The sequence below is a fragment of the Geotrypetes seraphini genome, chromosome 6 (genome assembly GCF_902459505.1).
Source record: "Geotrypetes seraphini chromosome 6, aGeoSer1.1, whole genome shotgun sequence".
Lineage (NCBI taxonomy): Eukaryota > Metazoa > Chordata > Amphibia > Gymnophiona > Dermophiidae > Geotrypetes > Geotrypetes seraphini.
Window position 1 is genome coordinate 234,379,526 of NC_047089.1, and position 23,209 is coordinate 234,402,734.

Consider the following 23,209-nt stretch of genomic DNA (forward strand, 5'->3'; position numbering starts at 1 on the left):
GTTCATGTGGAACCTGTTCGAACGCCTTCTGAAAGTCCAGGTATACAATGTCAACCGGGTTGCTCTTGTCTATCTGCCTGTTTACTACCTCAAAGAAGTGTAGCAAGTTTGTCAAACAAGATCTGCCTTTGCTGAAACCATGCTGGCTGGTCATCATCAGACCATGTCTGTCAAGGTAATCAATGATGCTGTCCTTTATCGGTGCCTCTACCATCTTTCGTGGTACCGAGGTCAGACATTCCGGTCTATAGTTTCCCGGGTCTCCCCTCGAACCTTTTTTGAAGATCGGCGGAATATTTGCCACCTTCCAGTCTTCCGGAATCTTTTCCGATTTGATCGACAGATTGGCTATTAGTTGAAGCAGTTCAGCTATGGTCCCTTTCAGTTCCTTGATGACCCTCGGATGGATGCCATCCGGTCCTGGGGATTTATCGCTTTTAAGCCTATCAATCTGCCTGTATACCTCTTCTAGACTGACTGTTAACCCTGTCAGTTTCCCATTTTCACTTCCAGCATATAGCCTGATATGTTCCGGTATGCTGTGTAGACCCTCTTCGGTAAATACAGACGCAAAAAATGTGTTCAGTCTGTCGGCGATTGCTTTGTCCTCCTTTAGCGCTCCCTTTATTCCTTGGTCATCCTATGATCCCACCGCTTCCTTCGCGGGTCGTTTCCCTTTAATATATCGAAAGAACAGCTTGAAGTTATTCGCCTCCTTAGCTATTTTTTCCTCATAGTCTCTTTTGGCCCCTTTTACTGCCTTATGGCACCTACGTTGATGTTGTTTGTGCTTATTCCAGTTTTCGTCCGTTTTTGATCTTTTCCACTCCTTTTTGTTTCTGATTGTTTCCTTAACCTCTACAGTGAGCCACCCCGGTTCTTTATTCTTTTTCCTCTTTGATCCCTTGTTGATACATGATATATGTAGATTTTGTGCCTCAGTGATCGAATCCTTAAAAAGAGACCAAGCTTGCTCCAACGTCTTTACAATGTTTATGCTCTTCTTAATCTTCTTCCCTACCATGCGTCTCATCCCTTCAATTCCCTTTTCGGAAGTTTAGCGCCATGGCTATCGTTCTGGACTGATGTTTTGCCTCTATTTCCAAGTTGAAGCGGATCATATTGTGATCACTGTTTCCCAGCGTCCCTTCTACTTCTACATCCTATGCCGGTCCTTCCTGTCCATTTAGAATTAAGTCCAGAATTGCATTTATTCTCGTGTTTTCCTTGACAAGTTGTTCCAGGAAACTATCGCCTACTGTTTCCAGGAATTTGGTCTCTCTAGCACAGCCGGAGGTGCCTATGTTCCATTCTATCCCAGGATAGTTGAAGTTGCCCATGATAATTACATTGCCTCCCTTGCGGTTGCGTTTAATCTCATCCATCATTTTTCCACCAATTTCTTCGGACTTCCCTGGGGGTCGGTAGTAGACACCTGTCCTCGTTTTCGGTCCATTTGTTCCTGGAATTTTGATCCATAGAGTCTCTAACTTATCCATCTGTTGTGGCGTGTTTTCTCCAGTAGATTCAATTCCCTCTTTGACGTATATGGCAATGCCTCCTCCTTTTTGAGTTACTCTGTCTCTGCGGTATAGTTTGTACCCCGGTAGCAGCGTGTCCCAGACATTTTCCTCAGTCCACCATGTTTCTGTGATGCCGATGATGTCAACGTTATCCTTTTGTGCCAAAGCTTCTAATTCACCCATCTTATTTCTAAAGCTCCTTGCGTTCGTGTACATACACTTGAGTTTGCAGCCTGTTCCCTTCTTGCGCGTCCTTCCCTCTTGTGTCCCTTTCGGTCTGTCTTGTCTGCAATCTGGTGAATATTCCCCTCCATCTTCCTGCACGGTATCCTCCAGGTATACTGTTTCCCGAATCATTGACTCTTCTCTCTCGGTCCACTGTCGGCTTTCCCCTTCTTCCTAGTTTAAAAACTTCTCAACTTCTCTCTTGATGTTGCTTGCAAGTAGCCTTGTTCCATCTCTGCTGAGGTGGAGTCCGTCCTTCCTGAATAGCTTGCTCTTCCCCCAGAACGTTGTCCAGTTGCGCACGAAGTGGAATCCTTCTTCCTCACACCAGCGCCACATCCACGCGTTGATTGCTTGCAGCTCCATCTGTCTCTTCTCATCTGCCCTGGGTACCGGCAGGATCTTCGAGAATGCTATCCTTTGCGTTTTGGTCATTAGAGTCTTAAATAAGGTGTCACCCTATGCTATCTCCGCCCGGAGAATGCTCTGGATCAGACAATGGGCAGGAGAATTCAACCTCTAAAGCAGTGTCTCTCAAACTTATTTCCAGACGCGGCACACTAAACAGGAGCGGCGAGGAGAGGTGCTGGCTGATTTTTTACAGGATGTGCTCTCTCTCCATGAGGGGCACATCCTCTTGGCAGTCAGCCAGCGCCGGTGTCTAGTGTGCCGCAGCACAGAGTTTGTGATTCACTGCTCTAAAGCCACACTGAGCAGGCTTCCCTTTCAGGGGCAGATGCTTTTTGGAAAAGATCTGGATGACCTGATGGCTAGTGTTATGGACTTTTGCCCTAAGGCCTTGCTGGATAGCAAAACCCAGATGACTTGGGGTCCGGGACGTGGGAATTTTCGAGGCTTTTGAAGATTCTGTCCTTATGCAGGAGACCAGGCGACAGGTCCTTTCAGGGGTCACGACAGAGGTTTAGTGGGGGCAGGAGACAGCAAGTCTCTGGCTTTCACCCCCTCTCCAACCTCCAAGAAAGTAAAGTGATACAAGGACAGGGGACAAGCCCCCCCCCCAGAAAGGGGGTAGGCTGTTGGCCTATTGGTTAGTCTGGGTTCTGATTGGCGAAGCTTTTTGAGAACATTACAGAATTGAGTTCTGTGCCTCCCAGACTTTTTTGTAGATTCTCCGGCTGGCGAGCCCTAGACAGCCCTCAGAGTCTGAACAACGATGCAAAGGCTACTGGATCTTTGTGCGATAGAGCCAGTCCTTGATGAAAAATCGGGCTTAGGCAGATATTTCATCATGCCAAAGAAAGGCTCAGATGACTGGAGGCTAATTCTGGACATCAAGTCGGTTAATACTGCACTGGGAATGCCATACTTCCGCATGGAGACTGTTCGGTTGGTCATAGCGGCAGTTGTTCTGGGGAAATTTTTTGCCTCCCTCGATTTGTTGAAAGCCTATCTACATTCCCATTTTTCTGACCCACAGGAAGTGCTTGTGGATTCTAATATTTATTTAGAAACATAGAAACATGATGGCAGATAAAGGCCAAATGGCCCATCCAGTCTGCCCTTCCGCAGTAGCCATTGTCTCTTCCTCTCTCTAAGAGATCCCACGTGCCTCTCCCAGGCTTTTTTGAAATCAGACACAGTATCTGTCTCCACCACCTCTACCAGAAGATTGTTCCACACATCTACTACCCTTTCTGTAAAAAAAAGTATTTCCTTAGATTAATCCTGAGCCTATCACCTCTTAACTTCATCCTATGCCCTCTCATTCCAGAGCTACCTTTCAAATGAAAGAGACTTGACTCATACGCATTTATGCCACGTAGATATTAAACGTCTCTATCATATCTCCCCTCTCCTGCCTTTCCTTCAAATTATACCTATTGAGATCTTTTAAGTCTGTCCCCATACGCCTTATGACGAAGACCATGCACCATTTTAGTAGACTTCTTCTGGACTGACTCCATCCTTTATGTATCCTTTTGAAGGTGTAGTGTCCAGAATGATATACAATATTCTAAATGAAATCTCACCAGAGTCTCATACAGGGGCATCAATACCTCCTTTTTTCCTACAGTTTCCTCTTTACTATACACCCTAGCATCCTTCTACATTTTATCGTCACCTTTTCAACCTGTTTGGCCACCTTAAGATCATTGCACCCAAGTTCCACTCTTCTGTTATGCACATATGTTCTTCACCCCCTAAACCAGTGTTCTTCAACCTTTTTACACCTGTGGACCGGCGGAAATAAAATAATTATTTTGTGATTCAACACTGGTCTGCGGACCGGTGGTTGAAGAACACTGGGGTAAGTCGTGGGCCAGACACCGCCCATCTTCGCCCAATCTCTACCCCAGACTCTGCCCCCATAATAGTACTAATTGTAATACCATTTTTTTCATTCATTTTTCATATATACATTACATTACATTACATTACTGGCTTATATTCCGCCTGTACCTTTCAGTTCTAAGCGGATTACATCAGAACGATAACTGGACATTTCCAGGAAGAGAAATACAAATTACATTAAGGCGTAAGGTCTAAAGCAATTTTGATGAGTGGGTTCTAAGAGGGGGGGAAAGGAAGGGATTAGGACGTTTGGGTGAATTTCTTGAATAGTAGGGTCTTGATTTCTTTGCGGAAAGCCTTGAGGTCAGTTGATGCTGTCAGTAGGTTGGTGATGGAGGGGTCCAATTTAGCTGCATGTGTTGCAAGTAAGTTGTCATACATCTTTTTGCGTTTAGTTCCTTTAAAAGGGGGGAAGGAGAAAGGGGATTGGGTTCTCCTCTGTCTGGTTGAGAGGTTCCTGTTTAGATGGTTGTTTAGGTGGGTGGGTGCCGTTCCGTTTAAGGTTTTGAATAACATACAGTATAGTTTGAATTGGATGCGGGCTTGTATTGGAAGCCAGTGTGAGTCTAGGAAGGCGTTGGTGATGTGGTCAAATTTTCCAAGGGAATAGATCATTCTGAGGGCAGTGTTCTGCACGGTCTGTAGTTGTTTTATTAGGTACGTAGGACAAGAAAGGTAGAGGATATTGCAGTAATCCAATAGACTTAGGACTAGGTATTGAACTATGAGTCTGAATTGTTCTTTTTCAAAGAATTTTCTGATTTTGCGAAGGTTGCGCATGATGAAGAAAGCTTTTTGTGTGATTTTGTTGATTTGCACCTGAAGAGTGCAACCTCTGTCTACTGTTACTCCAAGGAGTTTGAGAGTGGGTTGTAGGGGATATTTGGTGGTTTTTATTTCTAGCTCAGTTATAGAAGGGGGTTTGTCCTTTTCAAGCAGTAGAAATTTAGTTTTATCTGGGTTTAGCTTCAGTTTATGTTCTGTCATCCATTTTTCTTTTTTTTTTTTAAATTCTTTATTTATCATTTTAAGATATTTAACAAAATCAAAACATTTTGTACAGAAAGATTGTCAGATCAAACACAAAATAATAAGAAATCGTTTACATAATATTGAAAAATTCTAATCGAACAATCTCAAGTCCTCTATAATGTGATCCAAGATTTATATGAGTGAACTTAAGGAAATCAATTTATTAATTCTATACAAAAGAAACAGTATTGTGTGCCTGGCTTGAGGAATTATTCTATTATCAAATCCAATTTGTTGTTACTATTGAATTGTTGTTATTGTAGTTGTTGTTGTTCCTTCTTTTTCCAGACGTTTCAGTGTCAGGAAAGCTGTAAGTTGAAATGGTTCAAAAAACACATATTTATTATCTCGATACCTTATTATGCATTTACATGGAAAACGTAAAAAGAAAATACCACCCAGCTGTGTAACTCCTGCTTTCATCATAAGAAACTGACGCCTGCGGTTCTGAGTTTCTCTACTAACGTCTGGAAACATTTGAATTTTCAAACCCAAAAACTCTTTATTCTTGTTCCTAAAAAACATCTTTAGTATCCAATCCTTGTCCGGCAACAACGCCACAGATAGCAAAAGAGTTGCTGGTTTAGCCAAATCTTTATCTGATGTTTCCAGGATTGCTGTCAAATCTTGTTGAAGGTCTTGTATTTCCTGTTTCTTATCCTCCGATTGTTGATCCCTTACTTTAATAGGCAAATAGTATACTCGAGTGAGAGGAGGCAATGATTCCTCAGGAATATTAAGTATCTCCATAAAATACCTTTTTATCATCTCTCTCGGGTTTATAGATAGAATTTTAGGAAAATTCAGCAATCGTAGGTTATTAGTCCGATAGTTATTTTCCATAGTCTCCAATTTTCTTCTAATAATTTGATTATCTTTTATTATTTTAGATTGAACTTGTTTAATCGTTTTCACTTCATTTTCAATTTCTCCCACTTTTTCTTTAATATTTGAAATTTCCTGTTTATTTTCCTCTATTGTCTGTTTTTGAATTTTTATATTCTTTTCGCCTTCTTTAATTTGTTTAGTTAGTGAGTCTCCCAGTTTGGAAACTAAGTCCCAAATTGAGTCAAGAGTCACTTCAGCTGGTTTTTCATGTTTAAAGAAAGTCTCATGTAAAGTTGAAAAGGGCTCACCTTGACTGCCTTCCGTCTGTTGGTCTGGATTTTCTCCTCCTTCTGCTCTATCCGCTGGAACTATCTCTGGGCTTAACAAAGCCATAGAGACTTCACCTTGCTGGCTCCCCGGTGTTACAGCCTCACGGTCAGAGAGTGCTGCAGCTTCTGGCCCACTCCTTTCTCGTGGGGAACTTGCACTCAGCGGTGGGGGAGGTGGATTCCTCTGGTCGGGGCTCAGCGTGGTATCCAGCCCCAGGACTTCCGGTCCGGTGTCACTCCACGTCACAGAGTCCAACGGGTGACTCCCTGATGCCACTGACTCCCTCTGAAGACGCTGGAGAAAATGTTCAATCGAGGCGAGAGGGGGGTGTTCAAGACGCCGCGAGGCTGCAGCGGCGCTCTTACCCCGTCTCTTCGGCATCGCGACCAACAAAAAGTCTAATCGCTGTAAAAGTGAGAAGCGGAAATTCCCTCAGCGTCTCACCAGACACCGGTATGTGTCGCCATCTTGGATCTTAATAATAAACACTTTTAAATATACCCTGTTATCCATTTTTCCACTGCTTCTAGAGTTTTTTCCAGGATGCCTGATTTGGTGGGGTCTTGTGTGTCAAAGGGGAGGAGTATGGTGATATCGTCTGCATAGCTGAATGAAGTTACTTTGAGTTTGTCTAACAGGGTACCGAGGGAGGAAATGTAAAGATTGAAGAGCATGGGTGACAGTGGGGAACCTTGGGGTACTCTGCAGGGGTTGGTCCAAGGCTCCGATATAAGATCCTTTGTTTTTACTCTGTATGTTCTTGTTTTAAGGAATCCTTAAAATATACACACGATATAATCTTATTAACAACACATAATGGTTAACCACAAAATTAAACTACACAAAGCATACTGTATGCTTCTCAACATTCATTCCTACCAGAACACAGATAACTCCTATGCAAGTATCTGTTCTCCTTTCTAATTTCTAGTAATCCGTGCCAAGCTCTACTGTTATAGAGAAGATGCAGTATATAAGTCTCAGGTTTAGTTTAGTTTAAAACCAATAGGAGGACATTTTTTTCAATCTGATAATAGTTAAGCTCTGGAATGAATTGCCAGAGGTTGTGGTAAGAGCGGATAGCGTAGCTAGTTTTAAGAAAGGTTTGGACATGTTCTTGGAGGAAAAGTCCATAGTTTGTTATTGACAATGACAGGGAGAAAGCCACTACTTGACCTGGATTGGTAGTTTGGAATATTGCTACTCCTTAGGTTTTGGCCAGGTACTAGTGACCTGGATTAGCCACCGTGAGAACGGGCTACTGGGCTTCATGGATCATTGGTCTGACCCAGTAAGGCTATTCTTATGTTCTTCCATTTGTATCTTTGCTTATCCCAGGACAAATAGGCAGCCTATTCTCACATATGGGTGACGTCATCGATGGAGCCCCGATGCGGAAGCCTTGCAAGCAGACTTGCTTGTAGAAACTAGAAGTTTCGAGTCAGCCGCATCGCGCATGCGCGAGTGCCTTCCCGCCCAGCACAGGGCTCGTCTTCTCAGTTCTCAGTTTCCGTGGATCCGAGAAGTCCCTCTTTGACTCTCTGTGTTTAACTTACTTACTTCGTGCCTTCTCTCACCGTGGTTTGTGTTCTTTTTCTTCATGAATCGCTGTATTTCTTTCATTTCTAGTTAAAAGAATAAATAAATTTTTATTTCTTCCGTTCGGCTGCTGGGGCAGGCTGCTCGGCTGCAGCCCAGCGACATTGACTTTGCGGCGGCTGTTTTTCCTCCTATGTCCTGGCCAGCAACAGGCTTCAAGAGGTGTAGCTAGTGTCAGCGTGCGATTTCTCTCACGGACCCACACAGTAGGTGCCTCAAGTGCCTTGGGCCAGACCATCATCCGAAGTCATGCGAGTGCTGTGCTATTCTTCAACCTCGAGCCCTTAAACGTCCTACTTTCAGTGGAGAAACTCTTCGGGATGGATTCGACCACTTCTCGACTCCAAAGCCGACCTCGGTCTCACTTTCGACCGAGGGTCCTCCTGCCTCCACTGCTTCGACCTCGAGCCTCATCAGACTTTCTTCGTTTGCAGCGGCTCTTTCCTCGACAACGTCTGCTGTATCTTCCCCTGTATCCTCAGGTCAGATAGCTCAGCAGAAAGTTCCAGTGGTGGTGCTTAAGGTGTCTAAGACTTCCAAGCAGGTGGTCCGGTTTCAAACTCGGATCCATCCTTGCCGGCTTCTTTCCAGACCATGTTAGAGAAGCAATTCATTCATTTCCTCACTAAAATGGGACTGAAGCTTATTACTCTAATCCATCCTGGGCATTCTGCAGACTCTCGCGAGGTCGAGCCTCTTTCTATGCCTCAGTCTGAGCCTACACACTATGCAGGGTGCAGAGTCTCTGCGAGTGTCTTGTCTGGCATCTATGCACGTGAAGCAAGGAGCAGATTCTTTGCAAGTGCCTCGGCAGGAATCCTCACACTCCATACAAGGAGCAGAGTCTTTGGGAGTGCATCGAGGTTTCTCCATCAAGCCTCTGGAGCTTCGATCCACAGCTTCCAGCCCTATCAATTCCTTGATGGCATCGACTGCTTCCATCTCTGGGGCGAAGTCTCCTCGATCTTCGAGATCTGCTTCCAAGCATGATTCTCACCGACGATCAAGGCCTTCCTCGAGGCATACTTCTAGGTATAGCTCTTCTTCCAAAGAGTGTCCTTCTTCAACTAAGCCTCGATCTAAACCTTCCTGTTCTACCAGACCACCTACTTCTCGATCGAGGTCCCCACTTCCACACCTCGAAGACTCAGCGGTTTCGATTGCTTTGTCCAAGTCTCCCTATTCTTTTTATGCCTTTTTTCCTGCCGAAGTTTCATCTTTGACCCAGGCTGCCTCGACGACCTCGAGTCCTTCTCGAGGCAAGGCATTGGCGGATCAGCTATCTTTCTCCTCTTTTCTTCGTCAGATGGCTATTGACTTGGACCTTCAATTGGATGCTGGTTCCAAATACTCTAAGGAGTATCTTGAAGTCATGCATCTTCTCAACCTCCGGCAGAGTCACTTAATCTTCCTCTTCAAAAGCTTTTGTCTCAGAATTTTACCAGATGCCTTGAGACTCCTTATGCAATTCCAGCTGTTCCAGGCAAATTAGACTCCAGATATAAAACTCTCCATTGCAAAGGATTTGATAATTCACAGTTATCTCATCAATCCTTACTTGTGGAGTCCTCCTTGAAAAGGTCCCATCCTTTCAAGGTTTATGCTACCGTTCCTCCTGGAAGGGAAGGGAAAACTATGGACAAGTTTGGACGTCGCATCTATCAAAATGCCATGATGTCCTCTCTAGTCCTTAATTAGAATTTCCATTTTATCACTTATTTTGAGTTCCGAATTGCTCTTTTGCCTGAATTTCTCAGTTATTTAGATACTCAAAAGCACTTTGAATTTCAAGAAGTCATAGCTTCTCTATCACAACTCGGATTACATCTACTTCAGTCTTTTTATGATGTCTTTGAGTTGTCTGCCAAGGCGGCCGCTTGTTCTGTAGCAATGCTCCACCTTGCCTGGCTTCGTACCATTGACATGGATCCTAATCTTCAGGACCAATTGGCTAATATTCCTTGTGCAGGCAATGACGTCTTCGATGAATCTATTGAGGCGACCACCAAAAAATTGAGCATGAAAAATCCTTTGCTTCTGTTGTCAGACCTAAGCCAAAGCCAGCTCCTGCCAAGCCTGTACACCCTCCTCCAATTTACCAGAGGCATTTTGCTCTGAGAGCGGTTCCTTATACTCGCCCTCATCCCAAGAAACAGCAGGATCAGAAGCAACAGAAATCTCAACCTTCTGCTGCACCTAAGGCTGTGCAGCCTTTTTGACTGTTTAAAACAGAGCATAACCTCCACCGTTCTGTCTCTGAACTATCTTCCCCCTATTGGAGGTCGTCTCCATTATTTTTATCACCGATGGGAGACAATCACATCCGACCTCTGTGTGCTGTCAATCATCAGGGAAGGATACTCTCTTCATTTCACTCAGGTTCCACCAGAGCTTCCTCCAAGAGAGTATCATTCCAGTCCATCCCAGACCTCCCTTCTTCATCAGGAAGCTCAAGCTCTGCTTCGTCTCCATGCTATCAAACCAATTCCTTTGGAACAGCGGGTTTTACTCCCGTTACTTCCTTGTTCTGAAGAAGACGGGCGATCTGCGGCCTATTCTGGATCTCGGGGCTCTCAACAAATTTTCAGTCAAAGAAAAATTTTGCATGTTATCCCTGGCATCCCTTTATTCCCCTCCTAGATCAGAATGACTGGTTATGCTCTCTGGATCTCAAGGAGGCTTATACTCATATTCCCATTCATTCGGCCTCCCGCCAATATCTCAGATTTCGGGTGGGGAATCTGCATTATCAATACAGAGTGCTGCCCTTTGGCCTGGCTTCATCTCCCAGAGTGTTCACCAAGTGCCTGGTAGTGGTAGCACCAGCTCTCAGAAACCATGGTCTTCAGATATTTCCCTACCTGGACGACTGGCTCATCAAAGATTCAACATATCAAGGAGTTATTGTAGTGACCCAATGGATTACGTGGTTCCTACAGAGTTTGGGATTCGAAATCAACTTTCCCAAATCCCAGCTTCAACCCTCTCAGAATCTACAATTAATCGGAGCTGTTCTGGGTTGGATAGTATCCAGAGCATTCCTTCCGCAACAATGTCTAAGTCCTCCTTCAACTCTGTCATACAGTGTCTTCCTTCTACTCCATATCAGCGAGACACATGATGGTACTCCTGGGTCACATGGCCTTCATAGTACACGTGACTCCTTTTGCCAGGCTTCACCTCAGAATTCCTCAGTGGACCCTGGCATCTTAGTGGACACAGGTTTGTGACCCACTTTCTCGACACATTGCAGTCACTCCTTCATTGAGACAGTGTCTCCGCTGGTGGATGCTCTCTTTCAATCTCTCCAGAGGCTTATTGTTTCAAGCGCCCTCTCATCAGAAGGTCCTCACAACAGATTCCTTGACCTACACTTGGGGCGCTGATCTTGATGGTCTCCTTACTCAAGACCACTGGACCAGTAAGGATCGTCAGTGTCATATCAATCTGTTGGAACTCAGAGCGATTTTCAAGGCTCTCAAAGCTTTTCAACATCTTCTTCAAGATCAGGTAGTCCTCATTCGGACGGACAACCAAGTCGCCATGTATTATGTCAACAAACAGGGAGGGACGGGATCTTCTTCCATTTGTCAAGAAGCTCTGAAGGTTTGGGACTGGGCAATCTGCCACAACACCTTCCTCAAATCTGTCTACATCCAAGGGGCGAAAAATTGAGTTATCTTTTGCAACCTCACGAATGGACACTCCATTCCTCGCCTCTTCATCACATCACATCACATTTTTTCACAGTGGGGAATGCCTCTGATAGATCTCTTTGCAGCTCCCCACAACTGCAAACTGCCTCAGTTCTGCTCCATGATCTATTCTCCTCATCGCCTCGAGGCAAATGCTTTTCTTCTGGAATGGATGAATCTCTTCCTGTATGCATTCCCTCTCATACTCAAGACTCTTGTCAAGTTGAAGAACGACCATGTCACCATGATTCTGATTGCTCCTTGGTGGCCGAGACAACATTGGTACTCCCTTCTCCTTCAACTCAGCAGCAGGGAGCCATACCTTCTACCAGTTTTTCCATCTCTGCGTACACAGAGTCAGGGATCTCTGCTTCATCCCAACCTACAGTCTCTACACCTGACAGGTTGGTACCTCTCAACATAACTCCTCTTCAGTTTTCTCAATCTAGAAAGAGACATTTTGGAGGCTTCTAGGAAGCCTATCACTAGACAATGCTATCACCAAAAATGGACTAGATTTTCTATGTGGTGTTTTTCTCACGATAAGGAGCCTCAACATTTCTCCTTATCTTCTGTTTTAGACTACCTTTTGCACTTATCCACTTCTGGCCTCAAGTCTACATCGATCCGAGTCCATCTCAGTGGAATTACGGCTTTCCATCAGCCTATTGAAGGGAAACCCTCTCTGCTCATCCGGTGGTTTTCAGATTCATGAAAGGATTTTTCCATGTCAAACCTCCTCTCAAACCGCCTCCTCTGGTTTGGGACCTCAATGTTGTCCTTGCTGAACTGATGAAGCCTCCATTTGAACCAATTGACAAGGCTAATCTGAAGTATCTCACTTGGAAAGTGGTGTTTCTCATTGCCCTCACTTCTGCTCGAAGAGTCAGTGAGCTGCAAGCTTTAGTTTCTGATCCACCTTTCACTGTGTTCCATCATGACAAGGTGGTTCTCCGTACTCATCCTAAATTCCTACCTAAAGTGTTTTCGGAATTTCATCTCAACCAATCCATTATTCTTCCAGTGTTTTTTCCAAAGCCTCATTCTCATCCTGGAGAATCAGCTCTTCATACTCTGGACTGTAAACGTGCTTTGACCTTCTATTTGGAACACACTAAACCGCACAGAACTGCTCCTCAACTTTTTGTCTCCTTTGATCAAAATAAGTTGGGATATCCTATCTCTAAGCATATCATCTCCAACTGGATGGCTGCTTGTATCTCTTTCTGCTCTGCCCAGGCTGGATTACCCCTACATGGTAGAGTCACAACCCATAAGGTCAGAGCAATGGCAGCTTTGGTAACTTTCCTCAGATCTACACCTATTGAGGAAATTTGCAAAGCTGCTACTTGGTCCTCGGTTCATACTTTCACTTCTCACTATTGTCTGGATGTTTTCTCCAGACGGGATGGCCATTTTGGCTAGACAGTATTATAAATTTTATTCTCCTAAATTGCCAACACTCCCACCATCCCATTCTGGTTAGCTTGGTGGTCACCCATATGTGAGAATAGGCTGCCTGCTTGTCCTGGGATAAAGCACAGTTACTTACCATAGCAGGTGTTATCCAGGGACAGCAGGCAGCTATTCTCACAACCCACCCATCTCCCCTGGTTGGCTTCTCTGCTAGCTAACTGAACTGAGGAGACGCGCCCTGTGCTGGGCGGGAAGGCACTTGCGCATGTGCGGTGTGGCTGACTTGAAACTTCTAGTTTCTACAAGCAAGTCTGCTTGCGAGGCTTCCGCATTGGGGCTCCATCGATGACGTCACTCATATGTGATAACACCTGTTACGGTAAGTAACTGTGCTTTTCCTGATTACTCAACTAGCCTCTCAACTTTTCTAGATTTTGCCTGTCTTCCTTTTTTTGCAATCTTTTGTAGTTTATGAAAACTAACTTCTTATTCCTTGCCTTCTCATCTACTAGTTTTGAGAACCAAAACAGCCTTCTTTTCCTTTTTACTTATTTGCCTTACAATAGCTTCTTTGTTGCCCACTGCATTTCTACTCCTTCCAGACATTCCCATCCAGGTAATTCCTTGACGTAATCCCCCATCCAAACAAAGTTAGTTTTTTTTTAAAAAGTCTAGAACCTTTAGTTTTGAATGAGTCCTTTCTATTTACCCATCGTAATACCATGCAGTGATCACTCGATGCCAGATGATCACCCACTGTAGTATCAGAATCACTTTCCTTGTTTGTAAGCACTAAGTGCAGTATGACCCCATCCTGTGTGGGTTCCATTACAACAGTTCTCCTTGTAGATAATCCAGGAGATCTCTACTTCTAGAAGACCTCGCAAAATCCGGCATGTTAAAATCACCTATTAGTAAAACTTCCCCTTTTTTAGATATATTCTTTAAGTTTACTATTAAATCTTTGTCTTCCTCTTCTGTTTGTGAGGAGGCCTGTATATCACACCAATGTAAATATATTTACCATTCCCTCTTTCCAAATTGATCCACAGTGCCTCTTCTTTGCCCTGCAGATCCTACAATTGTGTGGCTTGAATATGATCTTTAACATAACACTCCTCCTCCTCCTTTTCTTCCGACCCTGTCTTTCCTGAACAGAATATAACTCGGTATAACTACATCCCAGTCATGGTTCTCTGTAAACCAAGTCTCTGTGATCGCCACTGTATCCAACTCTTCTTCCATCACAGCTTCTAGATCCAGAATCTTGTGTCCCATGCCATCTGTGTAGAAGTATTCAGTGATTTACTTATTTGAGATCTTATACTCACCCAGGGGCTTTGATCACCCTGCCCCATTGCTTCTAGTTTAAAGTCCTCTTCAGTAGATTAGCCTTTCTGCTTCCAAAGACACTTCTTACCTTCTTTGATAGATGCACACTGTCTCTACTTAGCAGCCCTTGGAAAATCATCCCATGGTCCAGGAAGCAAAAATGCTCTCGACCACACCATCCATGTAGCCAAGCATTCATCTTCAGAATGCAAGCTTCTCTTCCCTGGCCTTTACCCTCAACAGGGAGGATGGACGGAAATTCCACCTGTGCACCTGACTACATCACCTTATCTCTCAGAGCCATGAAATCACTTTTGATACGTTTTCAGGAGTACCGGGCAGTTTCATTAGTGACAGCATGGATGAGCAGCATCGGATAATAGTCATCAGACTTGATGAGTCTTGGAAAGCTTTCCATAACATCATGGATTTTGGCAGCAGGCAGACAACATAGCTCCTAGGACATCATGCTTGGTCTACAGAGGTATGCTTCTGTACCCCTCAGAAAGGAATTGCCTTCCACCAGTGCAATTATGCCTCCTAGTGGTCACAGATTTCGTAATATTTGGGATTTCAAGCTTTGGTCCTTCCTCTCCCTAGGATGCTCTTATGCTCTCCACTTCCAGGGCTGCATAATAATAATAATAACAGCTTATATACCGATTCTTCAGTTCAAGGGAGTTCTACATCTCTAGCAGTGTATTGGGGCACTCTGTTAGAGGATGGGGAAGAGCCTGAAATCTGGGCTCAATAGTGTCGAGTTGAAATCTGGGCATCACTCCTACCGGGGGTGGGTGTTGTTAGGGGTGTGTTGGGAGGATGGACATCAACAACATCAGGAAGGAGTGGGCATCCCTCCTACCAGGTTGGGGGGGGGTTCAGGGTGAGAATAACCGGTGGCAAGAGGGTGTAGGCATCCCTCTTGGTGGGCTTGTTGGAGGAACAGAGACCTCAGCGGCAGGAGGGAATAGGCATCCCTCCTGCCGATCTTTTATTTTTTTTTGGGGGGGAAGGGTCTTTTTATTTTATTTTTTAATTTTTTTAATTATTATTTGGGGGTGTATTCTACGCATGTGCTGATCACTATCATCAGCTACTCTTCGAATGCAAATTAGCGACCCTCAGCAAATCTTATTTGAATGTGCAGGTTTTAGAGAATGACTTGTCTTTTTCAAATCATTATATTTACGGTCGCATAAGTAGCCCATTGGGTTTTAGCACAAATGTTAGAGAATCCTTTCCTAAGTGCCCTTATGCTTTACACTCTGAACTAGTATCTTTCTGGCTCACTTCTTAAATCCAACTCTGTGTATGGTAGTAGTTTCTTAAGCAGGTTGAATATATTTGCTTTAATAATCTTTTATTTCTTTTTCTCTGTTTATAGCTTGGGGCTTTTTTGCTGTACTCTTTCCTCCATCCCTCAGGATGATATGAGCCTTGAAAGGAGACGATGCATACAGGTAACGTTTTTTTTTTTTTTTGTTAAGTGTTTAATGTAGTGTGTCCTTGTATATTTTGGTCTAAGAAAACGCCTCTGCTCTAAACCTGTACAAGAAAATTGTCTCATTTGTGCAAAGGCTGTCTTATTTTTATTGGAGTAATTTGTTGTACTTCTATAGGGCATGTAATGATAGTTAATACAATTGCATAATGGTAGTAAAATGCTATTAAATCATACAACAGTGAGAAGATTAAGATAACTGGGTAAAAAGGAAGAAGAGAGCAATGGATATAATTAGAAGCTTTTATTCAGTATGTTTAAGGCAAAACTGTCTAGCATAGACTTGGAGAACAAGTAAGAATTTCTTTTTGGTCCTGCCAGTTGAGCCCAGATGTATGGCTTATGTCTCCATGCAAACAAAAAGAAACTGCAGAGAGAAATGTACAAGGTTCAGGAACTTTTATTAAAGTCAATAAAATGTTGTTTTCCAAAGGTTGGCTGTCATTTACATGAAGATCGGATCCAACATGGTCTGTGTTTCAGAAAAACACTCCTTCTTCAGGGGTCCAAGTTGTCCAGTACTTCACTAATAGAGAACCATGTGGAATACAATGGTGTTGTGTAAAATTTGTGGGTGACAGGCGATGTTTCTTTTGGACTGTCGCTCAGTGTGAACACTGGATACAAAAGTAAAAAGAAGGACTTCATGTAAATGAGAGCCAACCCTTGGAAAACAACAATATATTGACTTTAATAAAAGATCCTGAACCTTGTACATTTTTCTCTGCAGTTTCTTTTTGTTTTTGTTGCTCTACTTTCACTGCAGACTTGTTGGGGTTTTTCTTTATGTCTCCATGCCAGTAGATGAAAACAAAGCTTGAGCATTTGCTTTTCTTGGAAAGGTTGCTGCAGCTATAATTCCAAGCAGTATTCTCCATCTCCAGCAGATGGGTATACTCCTGGGCCTGATCTTAGTGGTTGTATCACCATAGTATTGTGCAGTTGAACATGTGAAAAATTATAGAACAAGTTACCATATTTTCAATAAGTTTGTGGTAAAACACAAATTCAGTGCTGTATTATAATTTTTTCTGTTTTAAAATCCAGCAATGGGATTATTTCATTTGAGTTGGCAAACTAGTGAGATCTGTTGCTATTCACTTACTCCCTCTTTTATCAAGCTGCGCTGCTGAGCAGCTCAAACTAAATGCCTAGCCGCCTATTCTAATCTTTGGGCGGCTCGACTTGATAAAGGGGAGGGGGGGGAGAGAATTTAGGGAAGTAAAAGGGAGTGTTATAGTCAGTTGTGGAATCTTATTGGTGTGATGATTATGTAAAACTTGGCAATTAAAATAGATACTCTATGCTCAGTTACATTGTAATTGGTTTTCTATACCTTGAAATATAAGTTATCTGCTACCATATTTGTTGCTTATATATTGAATTACAAATAGAATGTTAGGAATTATCAGTAAAGGAATGGAAAACAAAGATGAAAATGTTATAAAGCCCTTGTATCGCTCTATGGTAAGGCCGCACCTCGAATACTGTTTGCAATTTTGGTCACTATTTCAAAAAAGATGTAGCAGAATCAGAAAAGGCATAAAGAGGAGCAATGAAAATAATAAAAAGCATGGGATGACTTCCCTGTGAGGAAAGGCTAAAGCGGCTAGGGCTCTTCAGCTTGGAGAAAAAATGGCTCAGGAATGATATGATAGAGGTCTATAAAATACTGCTTGTTCACTCTTTCCAAAAGTACTTGGACTAGGGGACATGTGATGAAGCTACTAAGTAGTAGCTATAAAACAGACCAGAGAAAATATTTTCACAATGTGTAATTAAACTCTGGAATTTGTTGCCATAAAATATGGTGAAATCAATTATCTTAGCAGGGCTAAAAAAGATTTGAATAATTTCCTAAAAGAGAAGTCTCTTGGCCATTATTGAGATAATAATAATAATAACAACAATAGTTTATATACCGCAGTACCGTGAAGTTCTATGCGGTTTACAAAAGAATAAAAGAAAGGTACAAATTGATTGAACTTAAGAGGTAAAAGCAAGTGGTTGATAGGTCAAGAGAACCGTTATTGAGGAGAAAGAGATGTATGGGTCAGCTGTCTAGATATTTCAGGAACAGATGAGTTTTTAGGCGCTTCCTGAATTCCTCATAAGTAGTGGGTGAAAGCAATTGTTCTAGATCTTTACCCCATAATGCTGCCTGATGTGAGAGAAGGTGTTCATGGTGTTTTTTCAGTTTACATCCTCTAACTGGGAGGGAAACAAAGTTCGAATGTGAGCTTCTCTTGTGTCTGTTGGCTGAGAAGGAGAAAAGGTCAGTTATGTATTTAGGGGCTAGTCCGTATAGTACTTTAAAGCAGAGGCAGGTGAACTTAAAGGTACCGGGGGGATGGCTTGGGGAAATCCACTGCTTATTTCTAGGATAATCAGCATAAAATCTTTTTACTACTTGGGATCTAGCTAGGTACATGGGACGTGTTTTGACCAATTTTGGAAACAGGATGCTGGAGGCTTGATGGACCTTCAATCTATCCCATTATGGTAATTCTTATGTTATGTACAATATTTGTGTTGTAATGAATACCGTATATACTCTAATATAGGATGAGATTTTTGGGCCAAAAAATGGCCCAAAAATGGGGGTCTTATCCTATATTCGGGTTATAACCCGACCCCCCCTCCCCGACTTGATACAGGCCGTGACAGGAGAGATCCCTTCCGTGTCCCGGTCCGGCCGGTGCAAATCATTTTTTAACCCCCCCCCCCCCCGTGGGTACCTTTCCTGTTCCCCCCCCTCCCCCCACAGTACCTTTTCAGTTATCCCTGGTGGTCCAGTGGTGTATGGGCAGGACCGTGCTCCTGCCCTGCGCACCTCCTTCGACTCGCCACTCGGGCTCGTGGCATACAAGCATGCAGGGGCGAGTTTCTCGAGCTCCCGCGCAGCCCTGCTCTGCTAGCAGAATGGCTGCTGCTAGTTCTTGCAAGACTTATAGGACATGGCGGCAGCCATTCTGCTAGCAGTGCAGGGCCGCGAAAAGCTTGCCCCTTCGTGACTATGCGCCCCGAGTCTAAGGAGGTGCGCAGGGCAGTTTATGCGCGGTCCTGTCCATACACCGCTGGACCACCAGGGATAACTGAAAAGGTGTGGGGGTGGGGGTAGCAGGTAACAAAAGGTACGGGGGGGATAAAAATAAAAGATTTGTATGGGACGGGAGACAGGAGGGATCTCTCTTGGCCCGACCCGGCCTACCACTAGACCACCAGAGGTGGAAGAGGAGGTTGAGCAGTCTGCAAAGCCTAGCAGGGAGGGGGGGGGGTAGGGTGCAGTGCAGAGCTTTGTAAGTAGTGAGGGGGGCTGGCTGAATAGCCTGGAAGAGAGGGGGGCTGGCTGCATAGCTTGGTAGGGTAGGCAGAGAAGGGGGCTGGTTGCAGAGCCTGGCAGGGAGGGGGGCTGGCTGCATAGCTTGGTAGGGCAGGCAGGGAAGGGGGCTGGGTGCAGAACCTGGTAGGGAAGGGGGTTGGGTGCAGAGCTTTGCAAGGTAGGGAGGGAAGGGGGGCTGGGTGCAGAACCTGGCATGGGAGGGCGTGAGGGAGAGGACACTGGGTGCAGATCCAAACTTCAGTACAGAGACACTACTAGGCTCCCTTATGGATACCGTCAGACAACACCTTAGTACAGGAAAAAAAATGCTTCTCATACAACTGGACCTAACTGCGGCATTCGACTTAGTGGATCACAACATCCTTCTACAGATCTTAGACGCAATAGGCATCTCAGATAAAGTATACTCTTGGTTTGAAGGATTCCTAAAACTCAGAACCTACAGTGTAAAATCAAACAAAGAAAAGTCAGAATCCTGGTCAAACCCCTGCGGCGTACCACAAGGATCTCCACTATCACCTACCCTCTTCAATCTCTACACTGCTTCTCTAGGAACGCATCTGGACAATCTGGGCATAACCACCTATAGTTATGCTGATGACATCACCATCCTCATCCCATACGATCATTCTAAACCTACCATGACAGACAAACTTCACCAAACACTTGAAACAGTCACAACCTGGATGAAAAATCACAAACTTAAACTCAACCAAGACAAAACCAAATTCATCCTTCTCGAAAATGACAAGGTCCAAACCACAACCAACTTAGATATAAACGCAATCAAATATCCCATCCAAACCACCATAAAACTACTTGGCATGACCATAGACAGATGCTGCACAATGCAACCGCAAATAAATAAAACAATTCAGAAATCATTCGCAATCATGAGAAATCTGAGACAAGTCCGAAAATTCTTTGAAAGAACACAATTCCAACTTATAGTACAATCCCTAATACTAGGAATACTGGACTACTGCAACATCCTCTTCCTTCCTTGCCCTGCAACAACGATTAGACAACTCCAAACAATCCAAAATACAGCTTTGAGACTCATCTACTCATTGAAAAAACATGACCACATCACTGAAGCCTTCATCAACTCACATTGGCTTCCAATCCAAGAAAGAATCCAATTCAAATTCTACTGCATATTATTTAAAACCCTACACGGAGACAGCCCATCATACTTGAACAATCGCCTCATCCAAGCACCCACTACCAGACACAGAAAAACGCACTCCCCATTCATACCCCCCCCAATCAAGGAAGTAAAAAGAACAAAACTACACGACGGCCTCCTAGCCACTCAAGCCGCAAGGCTGGACAACCAGATCTCCAACCTTATGATGACCACCCCAGACTATAGGACGTTCAGAAAAGAAATAAAAACCATACTTTTCAAGAAATTCCTGAAGCAGCAATAACATCACGACCCCTTAGTAACTCTAAAACTGAAATTTGATCTACCCATTACTGCACTAATAATAACAAAAGAACCTCCACTATGACCACCTACTAATTCTTTTACAAACCACCTCACCCTCAACAACCCGTTAAATGTTTATAAGATCTACAACTTACCTCTCTAGCTAATCACTGTAACTCTGTTCTTTTAAATTAACCTTTTGTAATCCGCCTTGAACCGCAAGGTAAAGGCGGAATAGAAATCCCTAATGTAATGTAATGTAATATTAAGCCCCCGTCAACCGAGTCAACCATTTTCCAGACTTATATTCGAGTTTCCTTAGCAATAGCAGCAGATGAATCCAGAAACCAATGGGATAGCATACATCTACCAGCAGGTAGAGATAGAGAAACTGATTAACAGGTGGTTCTATTGGCTGGCATGCCTCCTGCATCTTCGTATGCTCTTATCTCCCAGCAGGTGATGGTTGTTTATTCACCAAAGCTCCTGGATTCTGACTGTGACTGGGCAATTATTTTCTCCTGTTGAGGTTTCTCTTCAGGGAGATAGGGGTGTCCAGCTGAACGGTGCCGGCTTTAGGGGCTACACCTAGGCCCCCCCAGGTCCCTGCCTCACCCTCCCTCCAATGATAGAGGGTTGGACTGGGTCTTGATTTTTCTCCTTTCCCTTCAATGTTGTGGTGGAGCTGCGGGTTCGGTGTGAGTCTACAGAAGGAATATGTTTTTTATCAAACGCTATCTTTTGCAGAGTAGTGGAAATGGTTTAGCGACTGACAAGTAAATTTACATTTGTATGAAGATTATTCAGTAAAGGGCTTCAGGTGTATGGATAGAGCTCCGTTGACGGAACTGGTGCCTTCCCGCATGTTGTAGGTGCGCGCTTGTTTTCATACTCGAACAGCAGCGCCACAGCGATAGTGGGATTTCTCCCCGAGGTGGACTCTGCTGGGCAGTTCCTGTGGCCGGTTGGAGGTGAATATTTGGACGGCTCTGGGTGTGTTCTTCACATAGTCATTTCCTGACTGAGCGCAAGAGGCATGCGCTTATTTTCCTAAGTTGAGGAGAACGAAGCAGCATTTATTTATTTCTCTCCAGTGTTCATTTTAAGCATTTTATGCCATGACAGTGGGAAAAAATATTTTAATGGTTGGCTCCGGGTAGGTTTTTAATGCACTTTTGACAGAGCCATCTCATTTCAGCATGAAAAAGGCACGCGCTTGGGTCTCCGGCGCTAGTGGGAGCACCTTTGACAGAGCCAGCTCATTTCAGCATGAAAAAGGCACGCGCTTGGGTCTCCGGCGCTAGTGGGAGCACCGTAGCATTCACGGGGTTTATTTTGCAGCTGACTTAGGTCACTGTATCCCGCGGCTTCCCTGTTTTCAGGGTTCTATGCGTCGGGAGTATTTCAACAGCTTTTGCTACTGTTGCTGTGAAATACCTTGTGTGCATGTTTCCCTACTCTCTCTACTTGAAAAGACTTAACTACTTTAATTGGGACTGTACTGTTATGCCTCACGGTGCTTAAGAAAGAGATTCTGCCCTGTGCTCAGCCACCCAATCTCAGTTTTTTGCCGTTATGGGTCAGCAGAAGGCAAATTGCTGCACAGTGATGTTTCATACGGGTATCTTCTTGTCTCTCTCGGGGTCTCTGAAGGGTGAGTCTGTGGAGGTTTAGAGGTTTTCTTATTCTTTGTGCCTCTGTGCAGCGCTGTGTGTGTCTGGTAGCATTATAGAATTGATTCCTGAACATAATACGAATAGATTAAGAATTGGGGGAGTCTCTAGGGTCATAACGGCACTTCACATCTTTCTGTGGGCAGAACTGTCTTTTCTGTTTTTAGGGTGTCAGGGACTGCAAGTTTCAAAGCTTCTCCCACAGATTTCTCAGGGTGCCATCTTCTCATGGCACCTGCTAGACAGTCCCTCAAACTGGCAGGAAGAACTGTGTGGCTCCTTCTAATCAGGGACAAGTTACCTATTCTTCCAAACCCACAGAGTAGCAAACGCTATGTGGCTATTGGAATCATCTCTGAAGCTCTCTTAGGATGTGAGCTTTGTCTGATAACAATTAGGGTGCAGATTGTTTCCCATGGGGCGGTCAATGTAGCTTCTAGATTACATCTAGTACGTCTTGTAAGTTTTTTGCTAACATGGCTACATGATCTTCTGCAGGTAATTGAGGCCAGCAGCGTACTAGATTTTAAGAAAAAATGGGATAAGCATTTGGGATCATTTCAAGGAAGAACTTAGGGGGGTGGGTCATTAGAGTGGGCAGACTTGTTGGGCCGTGGCCCTTTTCTGCCATCATATTCTATGTTTCTATGAAGTTAGTACTGTTTTCAGAATTCCAACATACTCCATCTTACATTGTAAAGTTGGATTTTTTTGTGAGAAGTTCCTTTCTTCTTCCAGAATTTACAGCTCTCGTCCAGCTGTTCCATGACTATCTGCTCTTCATTCTGCTCATCACTTCCTCTGATAACTCTTTATGCATTCTTATGGGCATTTTTCAGGATGCTTGCAACTTTGAATTCTTCTCCCATTTCAGATTCTTTCTTGGAGTCACCATGTATTGAGCTTCCAAAGGTTATGTTTGTACAAGACCCCTTTTAAGTGTTACTGGTACTCGGGGCAGTAG

At 43.9% G+C, this 23,209-nt stretch overlaps 1 protein-coding gene across 13 annotated transcripts in view; it reads left to right on the forward strand.

The window, feature by feature from the left end:
• DYRK1A (dual specificity tyrosine phosphorylation regulated kinase 1A) overlaps positions 1–23,209 on the forward strand; it is a 684,276-nt gene that overhangs the window by 106,741 nt on the left and 554,326 nt on the right. For 12 of the 13 annotated variants that reach the window (XM_033950290.1, XM_033950291.1, XM_033950295.1 and 9 more), the window contains one exon: positions 15,678–15,753. The exons of the other annotated variant lie outside the window; for it this stretch is intronic. In XM_033950290.1, coding sequence (XP_033806181.1) covers positions 15,744–15,753 — 10 coding nt within the window. In that variant the 5' untranslated portion in view covers positions 15,678–15,743. The remainder of the gene's footprint in view (positions 1–15,677; positions 15,754–23,209) is intronic. 13 annotated transcript variants of the gene reach the window in all.